We start from the raw sequence: 18,797 nt of genomic DNA on the forward strand, positions 1-18,797 counted from the left end.
GATTGTGGTAGAAGGATTGTCGATAACCAATGGGAGAATGCAACACGACCGTCACTAAAGAATAGGAGCCATGGGATGTAGAGGCTCTGGTAGCCGAAGTATAAGATGAACATGTGTTTTCAGCCATTACCGAATCAAAGAGCAATGTATTCAGGGAACTGATTGTAGACTCCTGTTGTTCTAACCATATGAACGGAGATAAAAACAGAATCATGAATGCAATCAAGTATAAAGGATGCTGAGGTGTAGTGATTGCCGATGACTCAAGATATTAAATACCACACGTGGGTGATATAAAGTTGTCCAAAGCAACCAATACGAGGGAGTTTGTCATGAAAGATGTTTTTCATGTCCCAAGAATGCAGAAAAATCTCTTCTTAGTATCGCAAATCACAGTATCTGGAAAGTATTTATCGTTTAGTCATAGTGATGTTCGAGTATTTGACAAGTTCGAGAAAAAGTCAAAACTGATACTATAAGAGAAAAGAATGACATCGTATATATGTTTTCTGTTGAGATGGCATATTTGAACGAACCAACAAAGCGCAGAATGCTGACTTGTGGCATAATGTCTAGGTCATGAGGTGTGACAAAGTCAATCTCATGATGAAAAGGAAGATGGTAGTTGATCTATCATAATTTAATTACAAAACACGTTTTATTTAGGTTACATAGCCACTTATTTAAGCTTTAGTGCCTCGTAGCACTTTTCCTTCTTTTCACAGTAAATCACCTAAAACGCATTTTAAAAACATTTGATCAGCGTATAATACTGACGAGTTCATTCAATTGTATAAAAACACTTTCTTACAATTACAGAATTATAAGTTTTTACATTTGTTTATATCTTAAAACTACCCAAAAGTAATTGTCACTCGGCCGTTCGTGTGACTGTGGTGATATTACTATTGGTCATTCTTCCAATCAGTAATGCATTATAAGTAATGTATATAACACCCCACATACTGTCAGTAATTTTTTCAGTAAGAATACGAAGACGTAATCACTGTAATATTGTGACAACCCTCACCAAATCAGGTATCCGTACAAATTAATTAATATTTAATTAATGCTTAAGTACTGTGCTTGCTTACAATTGTGGTTAAACTGCTACTTGAATTCTGGTATATACATATACATGCATCATACTTTATTAACTGTCACTCCATTATTTACACAGAACTATAGTGACAAACTTGATGCACAATAGCACAGTAGCACAATGAACGGATAACCCAGTAAACATGCTGACATAGCCAGCACCAGACAGACACTGTCTCTAAGACCAGTATGAGCCAGGAATAGTTTACTACACTAGTAGGGAGTGTAGGGAAATGAGGATTGTAGAACTGCGTCACTAGGTGATAGTTATAGTGACCGGATGCGCCTAAAACATGCTCTAACTACAAAATCCTGCACTTTATTACAAAATTCAGCATTTAACTTAACTAGTAAAGTGCAAGAACATGTGAAAATAATACTAGACACTTTCCAAAGTGTCGGGAATTCATTGTATCACTAAAAATGATATTAAAGACACTTTAAATGCTTAATTAGCACTTTAACGGATAATACCCAACCGAACAACCGGACTTTAACCGGAACATAAAAATATTGTCAATGATATTATTTACACTTTTCTGAGCTAGTTAGGGTCCCCGAACACCCTAACACCCGTTATATTTCATAACACACTAATAACTAGCTTAAAGACCTAACTAAGCATAACTATCACCTAACTAAATGGTTGAAATCAAACCATAACCCCCCCCCCTTTTCAACCGATCAGTCCCCCTAGGGGACACACTTCTTACAACTTTGATTATTTTATTAAATCTTGCCTAAAATCTAGATAGCATAATATATGTTGGACAATAGAAATGTTTAGATTATAAGTAAGACTAGTGGGTTATCATTCTTCTCATCAACATAACATTCACCAACAACTTATCTCCTTCTACACCACCATTCGGCTGCCATCATACCACCACCATATCACCACCATCAAAGTCTTGTTCAACCATTTTCTACATACACATAGGTGCAAGGGATCATACAATGAAGCGTGGTGTGTTCGGAAGCTCAATGACCTCTCTCGTTTTCTTTTAACCACCACATTTCTTCACTTGAACTCTCCTAGCCTTGTGCTAGTGGTAAGCACTAGATCCTTGCATTTTACTTGTTATTTAAGTGGTTAAAGATGTTTAGAGATCAACAACATAAGAAACTCTAAAAACATAAACAAGATCATGAACATAAGAACTTTACATGAAGGTCATGAGATGAAATGTGATAATACATGATAAATCTGATTTAAATGAACAAAATCTGCTGTAAATGACTTAGGGTCTGATGTTAATCATATTAGAATGAATGGTAATAGTATGTGTGCGTTTTAGTAACATTTAACCATGAAACAGCATGCTGATTTGCACATTCAGCCGACTTTAACCGGCTGTAAATAGGTCATAACTTAACGAAAAATGTGTTTTCTGAAGTCTGGGTTTATTTACTATGAAATACGGTTCTAATGGCACTGGAATCATAATTTTTGGACTTCGTTTACTATTTTTAAAGCGTCGATTTGTAACAGCAGCTAAAGCTGCATTTTTACAGCAGTAAATGAGAGTCATATTTTCAGTCATAACTTGAATTCTGTGTAGAGTTAGATCATAAAATTTATACTGTAGATGGTCACTGTTGTCGCCGTGATCCTCCAACTGGAATTTCGCAAATTGGACTCTCGGTGAATTTTTAATAAAATATTCCCTGAACTGCAGTCAGAAAAAGGTAAATCTGAATGCAGTCCGGAAAATGAACTTCTACAAAATATTGGTGATGATTTGGACCATGATATTTTTACACAATAATATTTGGATCGTGTAAGTCATTCTGTAAAAATTTGGGAATTTTCGGAATAAGATAACTATTTTGATAAAATACCCGAAAACAGCCCAGTTTTGTGTTTTAAAACTGAATCGATATAAGTAATATTTTGCATGCCCAAATGTCAGGTTGGTTATTTGAAAGAGATCTAATGTGTTATATGAAAAAAAAAATGATACGCTAGTAAGCGTGGCCACCTCCAGTTACAGAAGAAACTCTGGCGAAATTTTTCAAGAAATATAACACTTAAAAATATTTTTGGTGACAATTGTTTATAAATATATTTTCAACTTGTTTCAAAATATAAATTTTACCATGGTTTTTATTACAAAATAACCAAGTGTCGGAGGTGGATTTTTGTAAAGGAAACTTGTTAAATACATATTGAGAGTATATATTTCATAATAAAACACTTGTGTGAGTTTATGATCATTTTGTGAACTGTATATATTATTTTTAGAGTAAAAATAATATAACCCGAATACATTGAGAAGTAACAACCTCAAAATAATACCAATGCCTTCACAATAAACATTTAAGTTACATCGGTATTGTTTATACAACGCGAACTCTAAAATGTAACACGCGTGTTTTCGGAAAATACTCTTAATGGTGTATTTTGACAAAGTATTATTTTGGGGAAATTGTGTGAAGTAAAATATAATATTTTTGGGAAAAATATATATATTTTGGAATTTGTATAATATTTTTGGGAAAAATATGTATATTTTGGAGATGGAATATTCTAGATAAACGAATTAAAATATATTTATTTAAGTGAGACTTAATAATATATTTTTGGAATTATAAGAACGCACATGTATAAATACCCCCATCCTTGGGAAGGAAATACGCATATACGATACTTGAGAAGTATAACTCTAAAATAGTTGTCTAACTATTATTCCAGAACTAAATACAATTATTATAACTTGGAATAATACCAGAATCGTAACTCAAAAACAAATACTAAGACAAGGCACTACCCGTTCGTCTAATAGACAATAGACCATTGTAGGTAGTCATGTTTGCCGTGGAGATTTGGGTTACAAGTAAGAAGACGCAATACAGTGAGTTCATGTCCCCCTTTTCTCTTAACTGTTTTCAGTTTTTATACTCCGGGGGTGAAATACATGTTACTATGATTACGAATACTTGTTACATGGTATGGTTATCGTAAGGAGGGTTACTACTTAGATCATGTGAGTGGGTAGGCGGGAACTGGAGGCCATTAATCCTTATTGTAGGACCGAGGGTCATTAGCGGTAGATCTATCTGGGTGTAGCGAGCCCAACCCCTGAGTCCGCCGAATGAACCAGGTGGTGACTTTGAGCCCGACGCAAAAATCTGCTAGGTTTGAGTCTTCCTACTGCACTTCACACATATCATTGGCTTTGCAACCCAATGGTAATCTCATTTTTCCTTATTTGCTACATACCAGGGATTTTCATACATACATACATTTTTACAAGGGTTTATACAAACTCACGCACACATGAACTCGCTCAACTTTGTGTTGACTTTTCAAACTACATGTATTTCAGGAAACTAACGGATCTGGCACGGTATGCACGTATTTTCAAGCTGCGTTTGAATAAAGAAGTCATCCAGGGTTTAGAAGGTGTAACCTCTTCCTGGACGGGTTACATATCCCTAAACCTAGTATTGTTTAAAGTCTTTTGCTAAGTCTTTATGAACTCAATTAAATCAAGTTAAGGTTTGTAACTTATTTTGTGATTGTTGAGAATGGGATTTTTCTAAACTTTATTAATGGATGAATATCTCATGTTTTTATCATATAGCATTGTTATGATTGTTGCTATGGTATTAAGAAATCACACCAAATAAACCCACGCTTCCGCAAAGCCAGGGTGTGACAAATATAAGTAATAGCTGGCAAACATTTAGGATTTTGAAAACATTTGATAAAAGAGACTGACTCACATTGCAAAATTTAGGGTTTTTAAGCCTTCTAGGTGTAAGTCCTGGTTCCTAGATAAACACATAATGTAACACATATTAGTGTAAGTAACCAAATCAAACTTCAACGATAATCACGAGATCAAAACCACAGCGTATAAAGTATCAACTTCAGCTTTTCATTGCTAGGGTTTTGGATCAATCGATAGGGTATTGTTTCAGCAATTAGCGTTTCGTATACGGGGATCATGACAAAAATTCAGAAATTGAGAAACGAAGGTCAAAGAGATCAATTTTTCGAAATCGAATGGTGTAGTTTGAAAGCTCAACTTATGCTCTATTTATACCTGAAAAGTGACATCGCTGCCGCCACGCGACGAGACATGGTTTCCCCATCGCGTCACGCGGGGAAGCCATGTTTATCCAGATGGAATTTGTTGCTCATTGCGCCACGCGACGAATCAAAACAGCCTGGTCGTGCCAGGCGAAGAGGCAAGCTAGGGCTAGGTCAGCCTAGTTAGCCACGTAGGCTTGCCACGTGGCAAAACGTGGCACCTGGGAGAATTGTCATGGTCGCGCCACACGATAATACTCAAAGTCTCTGTCGCGCCACGCGACGGGAATTTTTTTCTAACTCTTTTCGTTTTATGTTTTTGTTGGCAAGTGTTCGGGGTTTTGATTATGGATTGTTGTGGGATCTTTTTGAGAGTTGTTATAATACATACCTCTATCTCAGGTTTGCATTACATAATAAAATTTATAGACGATTACTCACTTTATGTTTGAGTTGATGTCATGAAGAAGGAGAAATCACAAGCCTTTGAGAAGTTTAGGTTATTCAAAATTGAAGCCAAGATGATGACATGTCACATCATAAATTTGCTTTCGTTCCAACAACGAAGGAGGATACCTTGTTGCAGATTTTTCGCAATTAAAACTGAGATCACAAGATAATGAAACAACTTACATGTTCCAATATGACAAGAATGTTCGCGGACAATTTTGGGCGGAAGCCATGAAAACCAACTTAATGTTCGCCTTTTATTTAGGTATCACGATAGGCCTAAAATTAAGAATTCATCAACATTAAAATGTCCATTTTGTTGGAATTGAATCTTGAAGTACTCAACTATGACACGTGACGTGAATTACGTGAAACACATTGCATCAATTTTAGTGGGCTAATTCATATTGATGGTTTGACGAGTGCTAAAGATGTGGAGTTAGATGTTCTTGTCAAACAAAATATGGATGGATTTGTAGACACTATATATGGGATGATATTGAAAACTTGTAGTTAACCACAAGTTTGAATATTCGATTGCCACTCGTACAAATTGTAGATATGTAATAAAATATAAAATATGAAATTCTATAGCTAGGTCCTATTGTACATGTATGTTTGCCTCGTGGTTAATTGACAAATGATAGTCTATGATTAAGAGAGAAATCTAACACGCTTTGAATAGAAAACAAAAATAATTTGTTATATGTTCAAATCAACACCCATAAAATCAACAAAATCTAACTAGGGTTGGGTATATATACTCCACCTCTTTATTTTTATTTTTATTTTTATGATACTCCTTAGAAACATTAAATAAATAAGTTTTTATTTGTTTTATAGTGTAAAACTGGGACAATTTACGGATGTAACAACTTAAATTAGGGGACAAACAAGTGAAAAGAGAGGTACGTTAGAAAAGACCAAGGACATTAGGACTAGGTTCGTCAACATCGTCAAGGCACTGCGAGTCAATAAACAATATATTGGAGCTTCAAAAAATATAAATGATAAATTTATCCTAATCATTGGCAATAGCTTAGGGTTTCTTGGATCTGATTTAGATCAAGTATAGTCGTCATTACATAGTTGTGTAATGTGTTGTACTACGAAAAGAATTTTTTTTGTCATTCATTACCACCATGCATGAGTAATATTTATAAATGATAGCATTTATAAGCTTGAAAACAATTTCAAAAGTAAAAAAATTCTCACTTGTATTATATATACATCCTTCACACATCAGTGATTGTTTAAACATTTAACAAGTAGAAGTGTCAAACATCTTTTCTCATTCAAGATCTTTGTGTGCCAAACATATAATCAAATATGAGACTGCTTGTCGAGTTCTAAAGTCCCGGTTGACAGTCAATGGGTCTCGTCAACGTTGTAAAGGGTTCGCTTTGTCGTCCTACAAAAGAAAACACCGTTAGCCTCGTCACGGAGGACCCCGGAGGGGGAATCCGTGACCAAGCTCCGGCGTGAGAGTAAGTAAGCTTGCCGGAGAAATGAGAAGCTTATTCCGATAGGTATGCAACCGCCGGATATTCTCCTTGGTGTGAATTCAGGATAATGTGTGTGTTAAATGTGGTCCGAGGTTGTCGGAATAAATGAGGCTTGAGTGTATTTAATGATAAGAGTGGTGAATGCTTACCTGCGTTGCATATCTTACCTTCCTTATATAAAGGAGGTTGCTTATCCTTCTCGGGAATACTATCGAGATCATCTAGCGGGGTAACAAGGGCTCCGGGGGGCTCAGACATGTGTCTGACCCCCAACGGTCGGATCTGTAGCTTCATTAATGGAGACACCTGCATAGTACTTCCTTTTCCGGCGGGTCACCTTCTCTCTCCCCGTCATGCATTAAATGAGAAAAGAGTCATAGGATCCTTGTGTTTTCCCGCCTTCTCTTTTGATCCCTTATTAAATGGAGAAGTTAGGTTTTTGGGCTTCACCAGCCGGCCCAAGTGACAGGAGCCCAAGACAGGCTCGCTGGGCCACCAGTGGGGCTCGTCGTCACTGCTTATTTGCGATAAACAGTTGAGTGACTGCATACTGTCAAATCAAATTGAAACCATGTACTTACACATCATCGTCATCATCATCATAAATCCCACCAATAGCAAAGCTAAGAGTAGGTCTGAGGAGGGTGAGATGTAGACAGTCTTACCTCTACCCCATTGGAATAGAGAGGCTGCTTCCAGTGAGAAACCCGGGTCGATAGTAGTTTTGCATTAAACCTTGGAGATAAGGCGCATAACATTTAGCAATCGGGACAAAGACTGATTGGTGCATATACCCCATTGTCTTTCGGCTATCAACGCCACTACATGATGCTAAAAGTTTCTATGGTTCTCAATGATTTTCGTGTGTCTGTATTGAACAATAAGCATCCCTTATAAAGGGAGAAATACACTGAATGGAGACAGCTAATTACATGCCTAAATGACAACATTCTATACCTAACTGATAACACTTATATATATACCAAATATACATTCTAATAGTCCCCCGCAGTTCGAGCGGTAGGAGAACGGACGCTTAAACTGGAACGAAAGTCTTGAAATAGTGTCCGTGGTAGACCTTTAGTAAATATATCAGCATATTGTGACGATGATGGAACATGAAGGACTTTGACGTGGCCAATATGTACATTCTCACGAACAAAATGGATATCTAACTCAACGTGTTTTGTACGTTGATGCTGAACCGGATTCTGCGAGAGATAAACAGCGGAGACGTTGCTGGAAAAAAAATTATGTGGCTAGGGTTTAGAGCATTGAAACGCCCAAAATTCTAAATCCGAAAATACAATAATTCATACTATTGTCTAATAAAATTCGGGCATGACCCGTTCGTAAAATAAGCAATTCCCTGTTTAATAACATTCAACAATTAACCTACAACACATTTTAAAAAGACATAGTAAATTTCATAGCACTTTAGAAACTTTCAAAATGACCATTACAACTAGTTTTTGACAAAAGATTTACAACTTCAAGTTTAGAGTTTATAACTACCAACATAGCCTAATTAAACCAAAATATTGACCCATTGATAATACATCAACGATTGCGGAAGCGCTTAAAGGCGTTCAAGGTGTGTTCGGTTCCGAGCTATGCGATAGAATTTAAACTTGAGATTTACCTACAACAATAACAACAAACAACATTAGCGTAATACTAATATTTCAACTAACGCATTAATGAACTTGGTGAACCAGTAATCACCATTTAAATTTTGAACCATACATGACTAAGTCATTCTTATACTCGACTTTCTTGTTTATGTAACCAACTTCGTTACATCTTTCTCTCCAACTCATTCTATCATAACCAGTTTACATGGAACATTAAGAAAACTTCACTTGTTCATTCTCATTCTAACCCGAACCGACCTGTTCATCACGGACCGTTACGAAGCTATACTTTCGCGTTCTCATTTTAATACAATGACTACTATTAAGAAACTAATATTTAAAGTAACAAACTACTAATGTTGTTGAATAAACTTGTAAGTAGCAAACATACCTCGTTCTTGAGCCTTTTGTTGCGAACCGGAATTAGGTCCTTCTTCTTTCATTCTTACACATATTTCATTCTTATTTAGGTTACTTCATTCATTACATAATAATCATATTCACGCATCAATCATCTTCCATATCATATTTTGCAATGTATCAAATACTATATTTTCCTTACACAATTCAACACTTTTCAATCCATTCAAAATCACATAGTTTTTCATTGAGACATTTCATCAAACACATGGTGTGCGTACAATATATTAAGCATTATGGGCATGTTTGGCTTAGCTTATTTTCAACTTTTGCAAAAGGACTTTTGCCCAAAATAAGTCAGGAAATCCTGACTTTTGGCAAATCTAAAGGACTTTTGCCCTTCAAAAGGAAAGCCAAACACTTTTCAAAAGTCCTTTTGCCCTTCAAAAGTCCTTTTACCCTCAAAATAAGGAACCCCAAACACCCTCTATGTACATGTATCCTATGCATAATTTCACTAGATATCATCACAATTCACACAATCAACCATTCTTGCACAAATCATTCATCTTACACATAATAATCTATCAATGTTCTAGTATACATACATTTATTCATAGAAATTACTCTACTTATTCAAATTACATAATCATCATCCTACTAGAAATAGTGGGGTTTCCTCCAAACCATCAATACAAACGAATTCCAAGCATAAAACATCCTCTAATGATGTTTCTAATTCATACACAGGTTCAATTTCTCCAATTTTCACGAATTGATTAAACCCTAGTTCATGAAAGTGCATCAAATCGCATAATCTGACTTACCCTATATAGGAAACCCTTAGATGGTTGAGAATTTGGTCACATGCATTCGATTTCTGGATCAACAACACCTTAAATCCTTGAATTTCTTGAGGTATTATGAAGGAGAAGGGTTTCTTCTCCTTCCTGCTTCTTGGTCGTGACCCACACCCACCCACTAACTGGGGATTTAAATTTTTATTATGTTACTAATCATATTTACAAGTTTAACCCCCCAAGGTTATTTAAGTTATCATTCTTATATATTTCCTAACCTTTAACTTTCATTATTTATTTATAACTAACTAATCATTTAAAACATATAAACATTCGATTAATCTTTATTAGAATTTGGGGTGTTACAAGCATAGCTCTGATACCATAAAATTTTCTATGGTTCTCAATGATTATTGTGTCTGTATTGAACAGTAAGCATCCCAAAGGGAGAAATACACTGAATGGAGACAACTAATTACATGCCTAAATGACATCAATCTATACCTAATTGACAACACTCATATATATACCAAATATACATTCTAATAGATGCATGATTAACTGTCCCCCGCTTTTAACGTTCTTTTCACGAAATTAGTAAAATAATGTTAAAATTAGGATAATTTCACTTTTGCCCCTTAAGCACCCACACACATACACACTATATATGCACACAACGCTTGGGGCGTAAACCATGTACTTGCACCAAAAACCTAAAATATTTTGATAAGCAACTCAATCTGATAAAAAAAATCAGTAACCCCACACGGTAAAAGAATGTCCAAGACGGCTAGTGATTGGCGCTAAGCCATGTTAATAATTTTATTGAATATTTAGTTGGAGGTCGGTTGGAGTCAATTGCTTTTAAAGGTGGCAAACAATGATCATGCCGAGTTGACCTTTATTGTCCATGATCATTCCTTTGACTTTCATGTTCAGATAAAAGAATCTGAGACTTATATAATATATTTTCTAATAATATGAGTTATTTTTTTAACTGTAAATTTAAATCATTGACGAAGCACACTGAAGTATTATCGTGCCATACGCGGAATCACCCAATCATATCCACCTCCACTAGGCTATAATGTCTATACACCAATTCAGGAGGAAACCAAATAAATCTGAGAAAACCCCCTTATAAGAATTGAACCCATGACCTCATGATCCCTACGCCTTATCCCACTCTCAAGATGTCACTATGCCAAAAATATGAGTTACAAAGATGTTCCTTTCACCATCCTCAAGTACCCTAAGGTATCAACCGATGAGGAAATGCCACATCCATATTATCCTAAAGTAAACTAATAGGTGGGGTTACTATGTTAACTACACTAATCAATTAACTTGCAAGTCATAAATGCTTGGTAACGTTCAGATGCACACTACCCAAATTGAGTTTCTCTCTTCGAATCCCCTACCCGATCAAAGTATCTGCAAAGGCGGTGACAGTGTAGCCAAACTACCCACATAACCCGAATGGGGCACCCGAGGGTGCTCCCACCACCCTCAGAGTTTATAGAATTTGATTTGGGGTGTTGAACTAAAAGGTTTGCACAAGAAAAGCTTTGTTAAAACACACATGAAGTTTTGGTTTTCCAAAGAGACCCCTCTTGTACTCTTTATAACTATTTCTACTAAACATCCTAACCATACTTTGCTTTGGTGATACTACGTGTGTTATGTTAGGTGGGTAAGGATGTTGCGAGGTTTTTGATTATCCAAATGTGTTGGTACCAAAAACACATGTTTCTAATAAAGAGAGTATTTTTAATATTGATCACACATTTTCGTTGAGTAAGTTATAGATTAATTTAATAGGGAATATCGGTTTTAGCAAAGTGAATATTTTTAATATTAATTACAAATTTAAGCTTATAAGATTAGGTTGTTAACAGTAGGATTTTACAAATTTGATATATCCAGCGCCGTCTCCTAGGATTTGGATACCCAGTGCAAGTAGAAAATAATGGGTGAATATAAACTTGTATATATAAATGAGTTTAGTCTGGCAAAACTAAAAAAAAGTTTATACGGGTCAAACTATATTAGCTTATTGGGTTTATTTAATTGTATTAGTTTTTTTAAAGGTTAGTTGTTTTAATATGTTATTGAGTCATAATTTATAGATTTTGTATTAACATAATTTTATATATAAAAAATGTTTAAAATATTTGGACCCCTAGAAAAGCAGGCCTTATACAATCACACAGTTGCACTCTTTGAGATCCAGGATATATAGTTGACTACTAGTTTTTTTTTTTGAAAGGTTAACTTCATTAAAAGAACCGAACCCGAAAACCGGGACGGACAAACAAAACAAGACTTACATATTTACAAATTTACACCAATCTCCCCAATCAAAACTACCTTTCTTAACTCTATGTTTAAACCAAAAGAAACTAACTACCATAACCTCGCTAAACACTTCTTCAATGCTACTTCTTTTGTCATTAAACCTCAAGTTGTTTCTAGCCTTCCAAAGCACCCAACACGCGGAGAGAACGATACCATGGATGGCTTTCCGCTCCACCGACCTTCTGGCTCCGAACTTATGAATCTCGACCAAGTCTCTAAACGAAAAAATGAAAAACTTCGGAATCCTACACCAAAAACTAATCTTCTCCCACAAACCCAAAGCTAGAGGACAAACCGTAAAAATGTGGGCCACCGAATCCAGGCCTTCATTGCAGAATTTACACCTATCGTCAATCAGAACCATACCTCTTTTTTCAAGCGCCTCCACCGTAGGAATCCTATTCATCTCCGCACGCCACGCGAAAATGTTACATTTCTTAGGGACTCATTTACTCCACTTCATAACGAATCGATTGCTGAAGTCGCGGCTGGACACGATAGAACGTTTCACAGCCGCAACAGAGAACCCATCTGAACCGACTCCCAACCAATCCCACCTATCGGAACCGGCCGATAGAGAAACCGACGCAACTGCCGCCCTAAGCGACTCCCACTCACCCAACTCTTCAAGGGTGTCCGGGACATGCCTCCAGAGCCAAAGGCCTTCGCCACCAAGACGATCTAAAACACTACAGTTTTTCACAACCTCCAACTTGAAAAGAGCGGGGAACTTTTCTTTTAAAGGAACATCAACAAGCCACGGGTCAAGCCAAAAAAGAATATTGTCTCCTTTCCCCACCACTCCCTTGCATAATTTCCGCAGCGGGATATTGTCGAACAACGGACGATTCAAGACTGAGACTATGTTGTTCCAAACCCCACCATACACCTTTTTAACGGGGAGAAAATCCCAATCCGACTTACCGTCATGAAGAGCGCTAATGACCTTCACCCACAAACTGCCTTGCTCATTTTTGAATCTCCACCCCCATCGAGACAAAAGGGCCACGTTAATGTCTTTAAGATGCTGGAGACCCAAACCACCCATGTTAACCGGCGAGGCGACCCTATCCCAAGCAACCCAATGAACCTTCTTCACCTCCGAATTTCCTCCCCAAAGGAATTTTCTAATAAGAGCCTCCAGATCATGAATAACCTTGACGGGGGCTCGATACAAGGAAAAATAATAGCAAGGTAGACTTTCAAGCACCGAGCGAATCAGAACGACTCTTCCTCCAATCGAAAGAAGCGAAGCCTTCCAAAGCGAAAGGCGCTTCTCAAACACATCAACCACAGGTTGCCAATTCATCGGCCGATTCATGTTAGACCCCACGCGGAGGCCTAGAAAATTAAACGGGAACGTATCCACTTTGCAGCCTACAAAATCCGCCATTCCTTCAATCTCAACCGGCTGCACCCCCACCCCCACCAAATTCGACTTATTTAAATTAATTCTGAGGCCCGAGCACATATGAAAGCATTTGAGCAATCTAACCAAATTTTGGATATTCTCGATGTTCCAATCTCCCATTAAAATCGCATCATCGGCATAAAATAAATGGGAAACTATCGGACCCCCGTTCGGAAGGGAAACACCCTTGAAAATCCCTACCCTACTGGCTTTATTAATCATGCATGAAAGAGCTTCCATGACGATAACAAAGAGAAACGGAGAAATTGGATCGCCCTGACGCATACCTTTGTGACATTTGAACTCGAAGGTCGGGGAGCCATTAACCAACACCGAAGCCCTAGCTGAGGCTAACACACCCTTGATCCACGAGCACCACTTAATAGAGAATCCCATCTGGTCTAACACATCTATTACGAAGTTCCAGTTAATGTTGTCATACGCTTTCTCGAAATCAACCTTAAGAAAGAAAACCTTTTTCCTCGTCTTTTTGGCCCAATTCTGAATTTCGTTGATGATAAGGGGACCGTCCAGAATGGATCGACCACCAATGAAGGCAGACTGAGACGTGTCAATAGTCGAGTCCAACACCCTTTTGAGTCTATTTGCCAAGATCTTTGAAATCATCTTATTAACGATACCCACCAAACTGATCGGTCGATAGTCATTTAACCCGATAGGGTCGATTACTTTGGGAATCAATGCTATAAAAGAAGAGCCACACCCCGTGTTTATAATTCCGTTAGAGTGAAAGTCAGCCATTATACTAACCAAATCATCTTCAAATAAATTACAGAAACGCTTTATGAAACGGAAGTTGATACCGTCAGGGCCTGGAGCCTTATCATCACCACATTCAAACACCGCGGTTTTTATTTCTTCCTTACTGAACCGAGCATCCAACATCAACGTCTCTTCGTACGATATCTTACTTATGTCTTCACAAATAAGGCGAGGCCGAATGACCCATTCCTCCACGAATTTCGACTTAAAAAACCCATGAACCTCCTTTTTGATAAGCGACGGTTTAGACACCCAGGAGCCATTGACCTCTAACCCGTGAATTGAGTTTGAGGCTTTCCTGCAATTGACCATAGCGTGGAAGAACTTGGAGTTCTCATCACCGTCCTTAACCCACTTGATTCTCGATCTTTGTCTTAGGTCACTGCTTTTCTGCTCTTCCTCCTCCTTTAAAACTTTTTTACTTTCTATAAGGATCCACTCCTCTTCTTCGGTAAGATTCCTGCCCAACAAGATCTCCTGAATATCCTCGAGGTCCGCCAAGGCCACAGACACTGCTTCCGAGCTCTTTTTCAACATCCGCTCTAAGAATGCCCAATTTTCTCATGAAGCGAATATCCGGAGGGCCAGAGACCCCGGGGTCCTTCATCAAAGCCGAAGCCACCACCTCCCTAAAACCCGATAAATCATACCAAGAATCGAAAAGCCGGAAAGGCTTAGGCCCGAAATTAGTTAACTCAGTCTTCAAAATGATCGGACAGTGATCAGAAAGAAACGACGACTCCGCAACCACACTCGCTTCAGGCCAGGAGCTGAAGAATCCTGAATTAACGAGGAATCTATCTAATTTGCTTTGCTTCCTCCCGTCCGGCGACGAGAACGTGAACTTACTGCCTCTCATATTGTACTCAAAAAGCCCCGCATCAAAAATGAAGTTGTTAAAGTTGGACGCACATGTCGATTTAAACGAACAATTCTTTCTCTCCTCCCGAAACCTAACCGCATTAAAATCGCCCGTCATAACACACAAACCATCCCAAGCCGATATAACCTGAGAAAGCTCATCCCACAAAGATTTTTTGGCCACTACACTTTGAGGAGCGTACACATTAATGAAGCTCAGCAACAAACCACTGCCTGTCAGCTGACCAGTGATCTGGAGAAAGTTCCTGTTTTTGACCACACTAGACAGCCGAAATACTGACAAATCCCATATGCAAAGTAACCCCCCGGATAACCCAACAGAATCAACACTTTCGAAGCCAAATGATCTGTTGCCCCAGAACCCCGCAACCGCATCCGAACTCACCGAGGAAACTTTCGTCTCTTGAATGGCCATAAAAGAGATCCCGTGCTTGGATTTCAAATTCTTTACCCATCTTTGTTTTTCCATACCCCCAATCCCACGAACGTTAAACGATAAGAAATTCATAGCTCCACCGCATTAATACCTGATGAACCAATGATTTTGCTGGCCTGCTCCAACATCTGCCCAAATTCAACACCCGCCTGAGCACCGATATTGATGGTAGCTTCGATCTCCTTCTCCACGGCGTTATCTGAAACCCGAATCTCCTCATTCAGATCCTTGACGCGGCACCCCGGAAGTTGCGAATCATCCACCAACGAATCAGAAGATTGAGCCTGAGTGTTGAGATCCAGAGGAGTGTGGTTGAGTCTGGAAGTAAACCCCACAAAACCAAAACCAGGGGCTTCGTCCTCAACGAGGGCCCTAGACCTTTTCTTGGGCCTTGTCTCTACCGGCGAGTTGTTATTCACAGAGTGGGCTGGTGGTCTCGAGGCCCTTTGTCCCATCGTATGTCTCCTTCTGGGCCGGCCCACTTTCTCACCTGATCCACTTTTGAAAACCCCTGCTACCTCGGGCCCCACCCCAACTGACTTTAGCTGGCAGCCAAAAACCTCAAACGGTCTGAATTCTCTCTCCTCATGATTACCTTCTACGTCGCACTCATTCTCCCCATGCACCTTGGAACAATCTGCATGGGGTCTCGAAACCTTCTCCACCGGCGACTGCTCAGCTACCCCAATTCCTCCCGACGCTTGAGTATCCACATTCTCATCATCGTCAGAGAATTGCATATCGTCTACCGGCGAGAACTCCGAGGACGGAAAACCATCCGATTCAGACTTGGAAAGACGCCGAAGACAATCAGGCACCCAGACCTCGCGATCTTCCTCAACCCCGATTCTAAACGATCTGTTCTTCCATCTCAAGGTTACTTCGTCCTTCATCATACTTGACTGGCTGACAAGAACCCCTACCCTAACAAACGACAAGTCCTGGTCGTCCTCAACCGACCTCGGCACATGAAGGACCCTGCCAAACAACTCACCGACCTGGCTCAGAACATCGGATTCTAACAAGTGCAAAGGAACTCCGTTCAGCTTCAACCATGCAACCCTCTCGAGGGGGAGAGTCTGACCTCTCCATGGATCTAGCTTAGTGAACCAAGGATCCCAGATATTCTTGAGATCCAAAAAACGATTCACCGACTCTTCATCATGAAACGATAATAACAGAGATAAGCCACCAATGTATTGAACGTTAGCAACCGAGATCTTGGCTATATTGAGAAGCCTATCAATGTCAACCTGGGTTTCCAAATCTGCAGCTCTACCCACCACCGCCAACCCATGACGATCCCTAAACGCCTCCACCCTATCGGGAACCACAATAACCTTTTCTACGGCTCTCGGACCAGAAGCCAAATCAACCACTTGAGCACCATAATGGCCACTCCCAAGATTGGACGTCCCAACCACATCCTTATAACTTCTAACATCCCTGACTGAGGATTTACCCCCACCAATATGCATTTCGGCTGGATTTTTATTCTGCACCGGACCTTCCTTCTCGACTGCTACCCCCGAATTCTCCAAAGCGAACCTCGCCACATTGATCTTGAGCTTGAAGTCTCCCATCCTAACCCCTCCAAGATTCCTCAACAACTCCTGTTTGTCCTTGACTCCTGAGAACAAAACAAAACCAAACCTACTACCATGCTTATCCCTCTTCCTTGCGACGTACGTACCAGCAACCGCCCCAAAACTTTCCAGACACCTTCTGAGATCCCAAGGGGTACAGCCCTCAGGGAGATTCGTGACGAAGAGCTTGACCACGCAACCGAACAGGTTGCTCCTTCCAGCCATTCGAAGGAGAACAGGACAGGCACCACAACCAGAACTCCACACGAAGAAGTGTTAACGGGATTCGAACCAGTCTAGCTGAACCTATACGAGATAGTCGCGACCGATATCAGACCCGCTAAGCCAACCGGTGAAGAGTGGTCGAAAGTACCGAGAAAAAAGACAGTTGACTACTAGTTAACCTTTAAAATGTGACTTTTATCAAAAACATTTTTGGGAAAGGGCTTATTAGGGTGTAAGGGTGCATGCCTAATGAGATTAGACAAACTTTCCTCACACCCAATCATATTGTGTCATGTAATTTGCCTCTCATTCTTGCATATTGCCCAAAAAACATAAAGGGTGCATGCCTAAAATAAGACTAGACAAACTAATTAAAAAAAAACATGTGATTGGTTGATATAAGTCTGGGCCCCACCACTTACCTTCTCCCTCTTCTTTGCCACATGTGGCAACTTCTCCCCAAAAAGTTCTTTACCGATTGGCAAAGGTGGTGTGGCGGTGGACTCCCGATCGGCAAAAGGGGGTTGCCGAAGGGTTTGCCTAACCCACCTTGTACACCCTTAAATTTCAAAATGGGAGTACAAATAAAGAGCATCCCCATTCCCCCTTGAGTTTTTTACCATGAAAAGAACCACAAAACAAGTAATTGCAAGCTTAACTTAAGCATCATCCAAACCAAACCTTCTAATTCAAACCAACTAATGCATACGAGCTGTATTCTTCCAAGCCCACTAAAAGAAACCATACCAATCCAAAGTTCCAAACCATGCAGGGCTAAAGAACATACCATAAGCCCATAAAGCCATCTAAGTTAATAGTTTTATAATCTCATAGCTGAATTTTATGATATTACTGGATTAACGGTTAAAAATTGTGTATTTATAAGCTATTCAAATAGATTGCACGTATGCATTTAATAAATTACCACTTTAAATAAATTTTGGGTTTCCTTTTATACTTTTATAAATAAATCCCCGCCTGGCTAGTTTGTTACGGTACAAGTATAATATCTACATTCGGTATAACAACTAAAAGAAAAACACAAAAAAAGAGTAAATTATGATTTTGGCCCCTATGGTTATATATTACTTTTACCCTTTTAGCCCAAAAATAATCTTTTAACATCTAAGCCCCCAACGTCTTTTTTTCTAACCTTTTGGCCCTTAACACTAACCCCATCCATTTACTTTTAAGGGCCAAAAGGGTTAGACAAAAAAACGTTGGGGG

At 38.9% G+C, this 18,797-nt stretch overlaps 2 protein-coding genes and 1 long non-coding RNA gene across 5 annotated transcripts; all 3 read right to left on the bottom strand.

Moving 5' to 3' along the window:
- Positions 1-8,521: 8,521 nt before the first annotated feature.
- On the bottom strand, positions 8,522-10,049 carry LOC110897025. Of its 3 annotated transcripts, none has more exons than XR_004875044.1 (4): positions 9,917-10,049; positions 9,121-9,173; positions 8,842-8,987; positions 8,522-8,737 (listed from the first exon to the last, which is right to left on the bottom strand). It is a non-coding gene; the product is annotated as an uncharacterized LOC110897025 (long non-coding RNA). The 3 variants fall into 3 exon arrangements; XR_002568374.2 differs by having other exon boundaries at positions 8,821-8,987; XR_002568375.2 differs by lacking the exon at positions 9,121-9,173 and having other exon boundaries at positions 8,821-8,987.
- Positions 10,050-12,215: 2,166 nt separating this feature from the next.
- LOC110893345 lies at positions 12,216-12,653 on the bottom strand. The gene has a single exon (XM_022140455.1). The coding sequence runs from the start codon at positions 12,651-12,653 to the stop codon at positions 12,216-12,218; it is 438 nt and encodes a 145-aa protein (XP_021996147.1).
- Positions 12,654-14,859: 2,206 nt separating this feature from the next.
- LOC110893344 lies at positions 14,860-15,831 on the bottom strand. The gene has a single exon (XM_022140453.1). It carries the CDS (start codon positions 15,829-15,831, stop codon positions 14,860-14,862), a length of 972 nt encoding a protein of 323 aa, XP_021996145.1.
- Positions 15,832-18,797: the final 2,966 nt, after the last annotated feature.

This window comes from Helianthus annuus, chromosome 12, assembly GCF_002127325.2.
Source record: "Helianthus annuus cultivar XRQ/B chromosome 12, HanXRQr2.0-SUNRISE, whole genome shotgun sequence".
NCBI classification, from domain to species: Eukaryota; Viridiplantae; Streptophyta; class Magnoliopsida; order Asterales; family Asteraceae; genus Helianthus; species Helianthus annuus.

What these genes read in the sequence shown, in the direction of transcription:
- LOC110893345 (XM_022140455.1), bottom strand. Translation starts at nt 12,653, where the DNA reads ATGAATAGGATTCCTACGGTGGAGGCGCTTGAAAAAAGAGGTATGGTT.
- LOC110893344 (XM_022140453.1), bottom strand. Translation starts at nt 15,831, where the DNA reads ATGAATTTCTTATCGTTTAACGTTCGTGGGATTGGGGGTATGGAAAAA.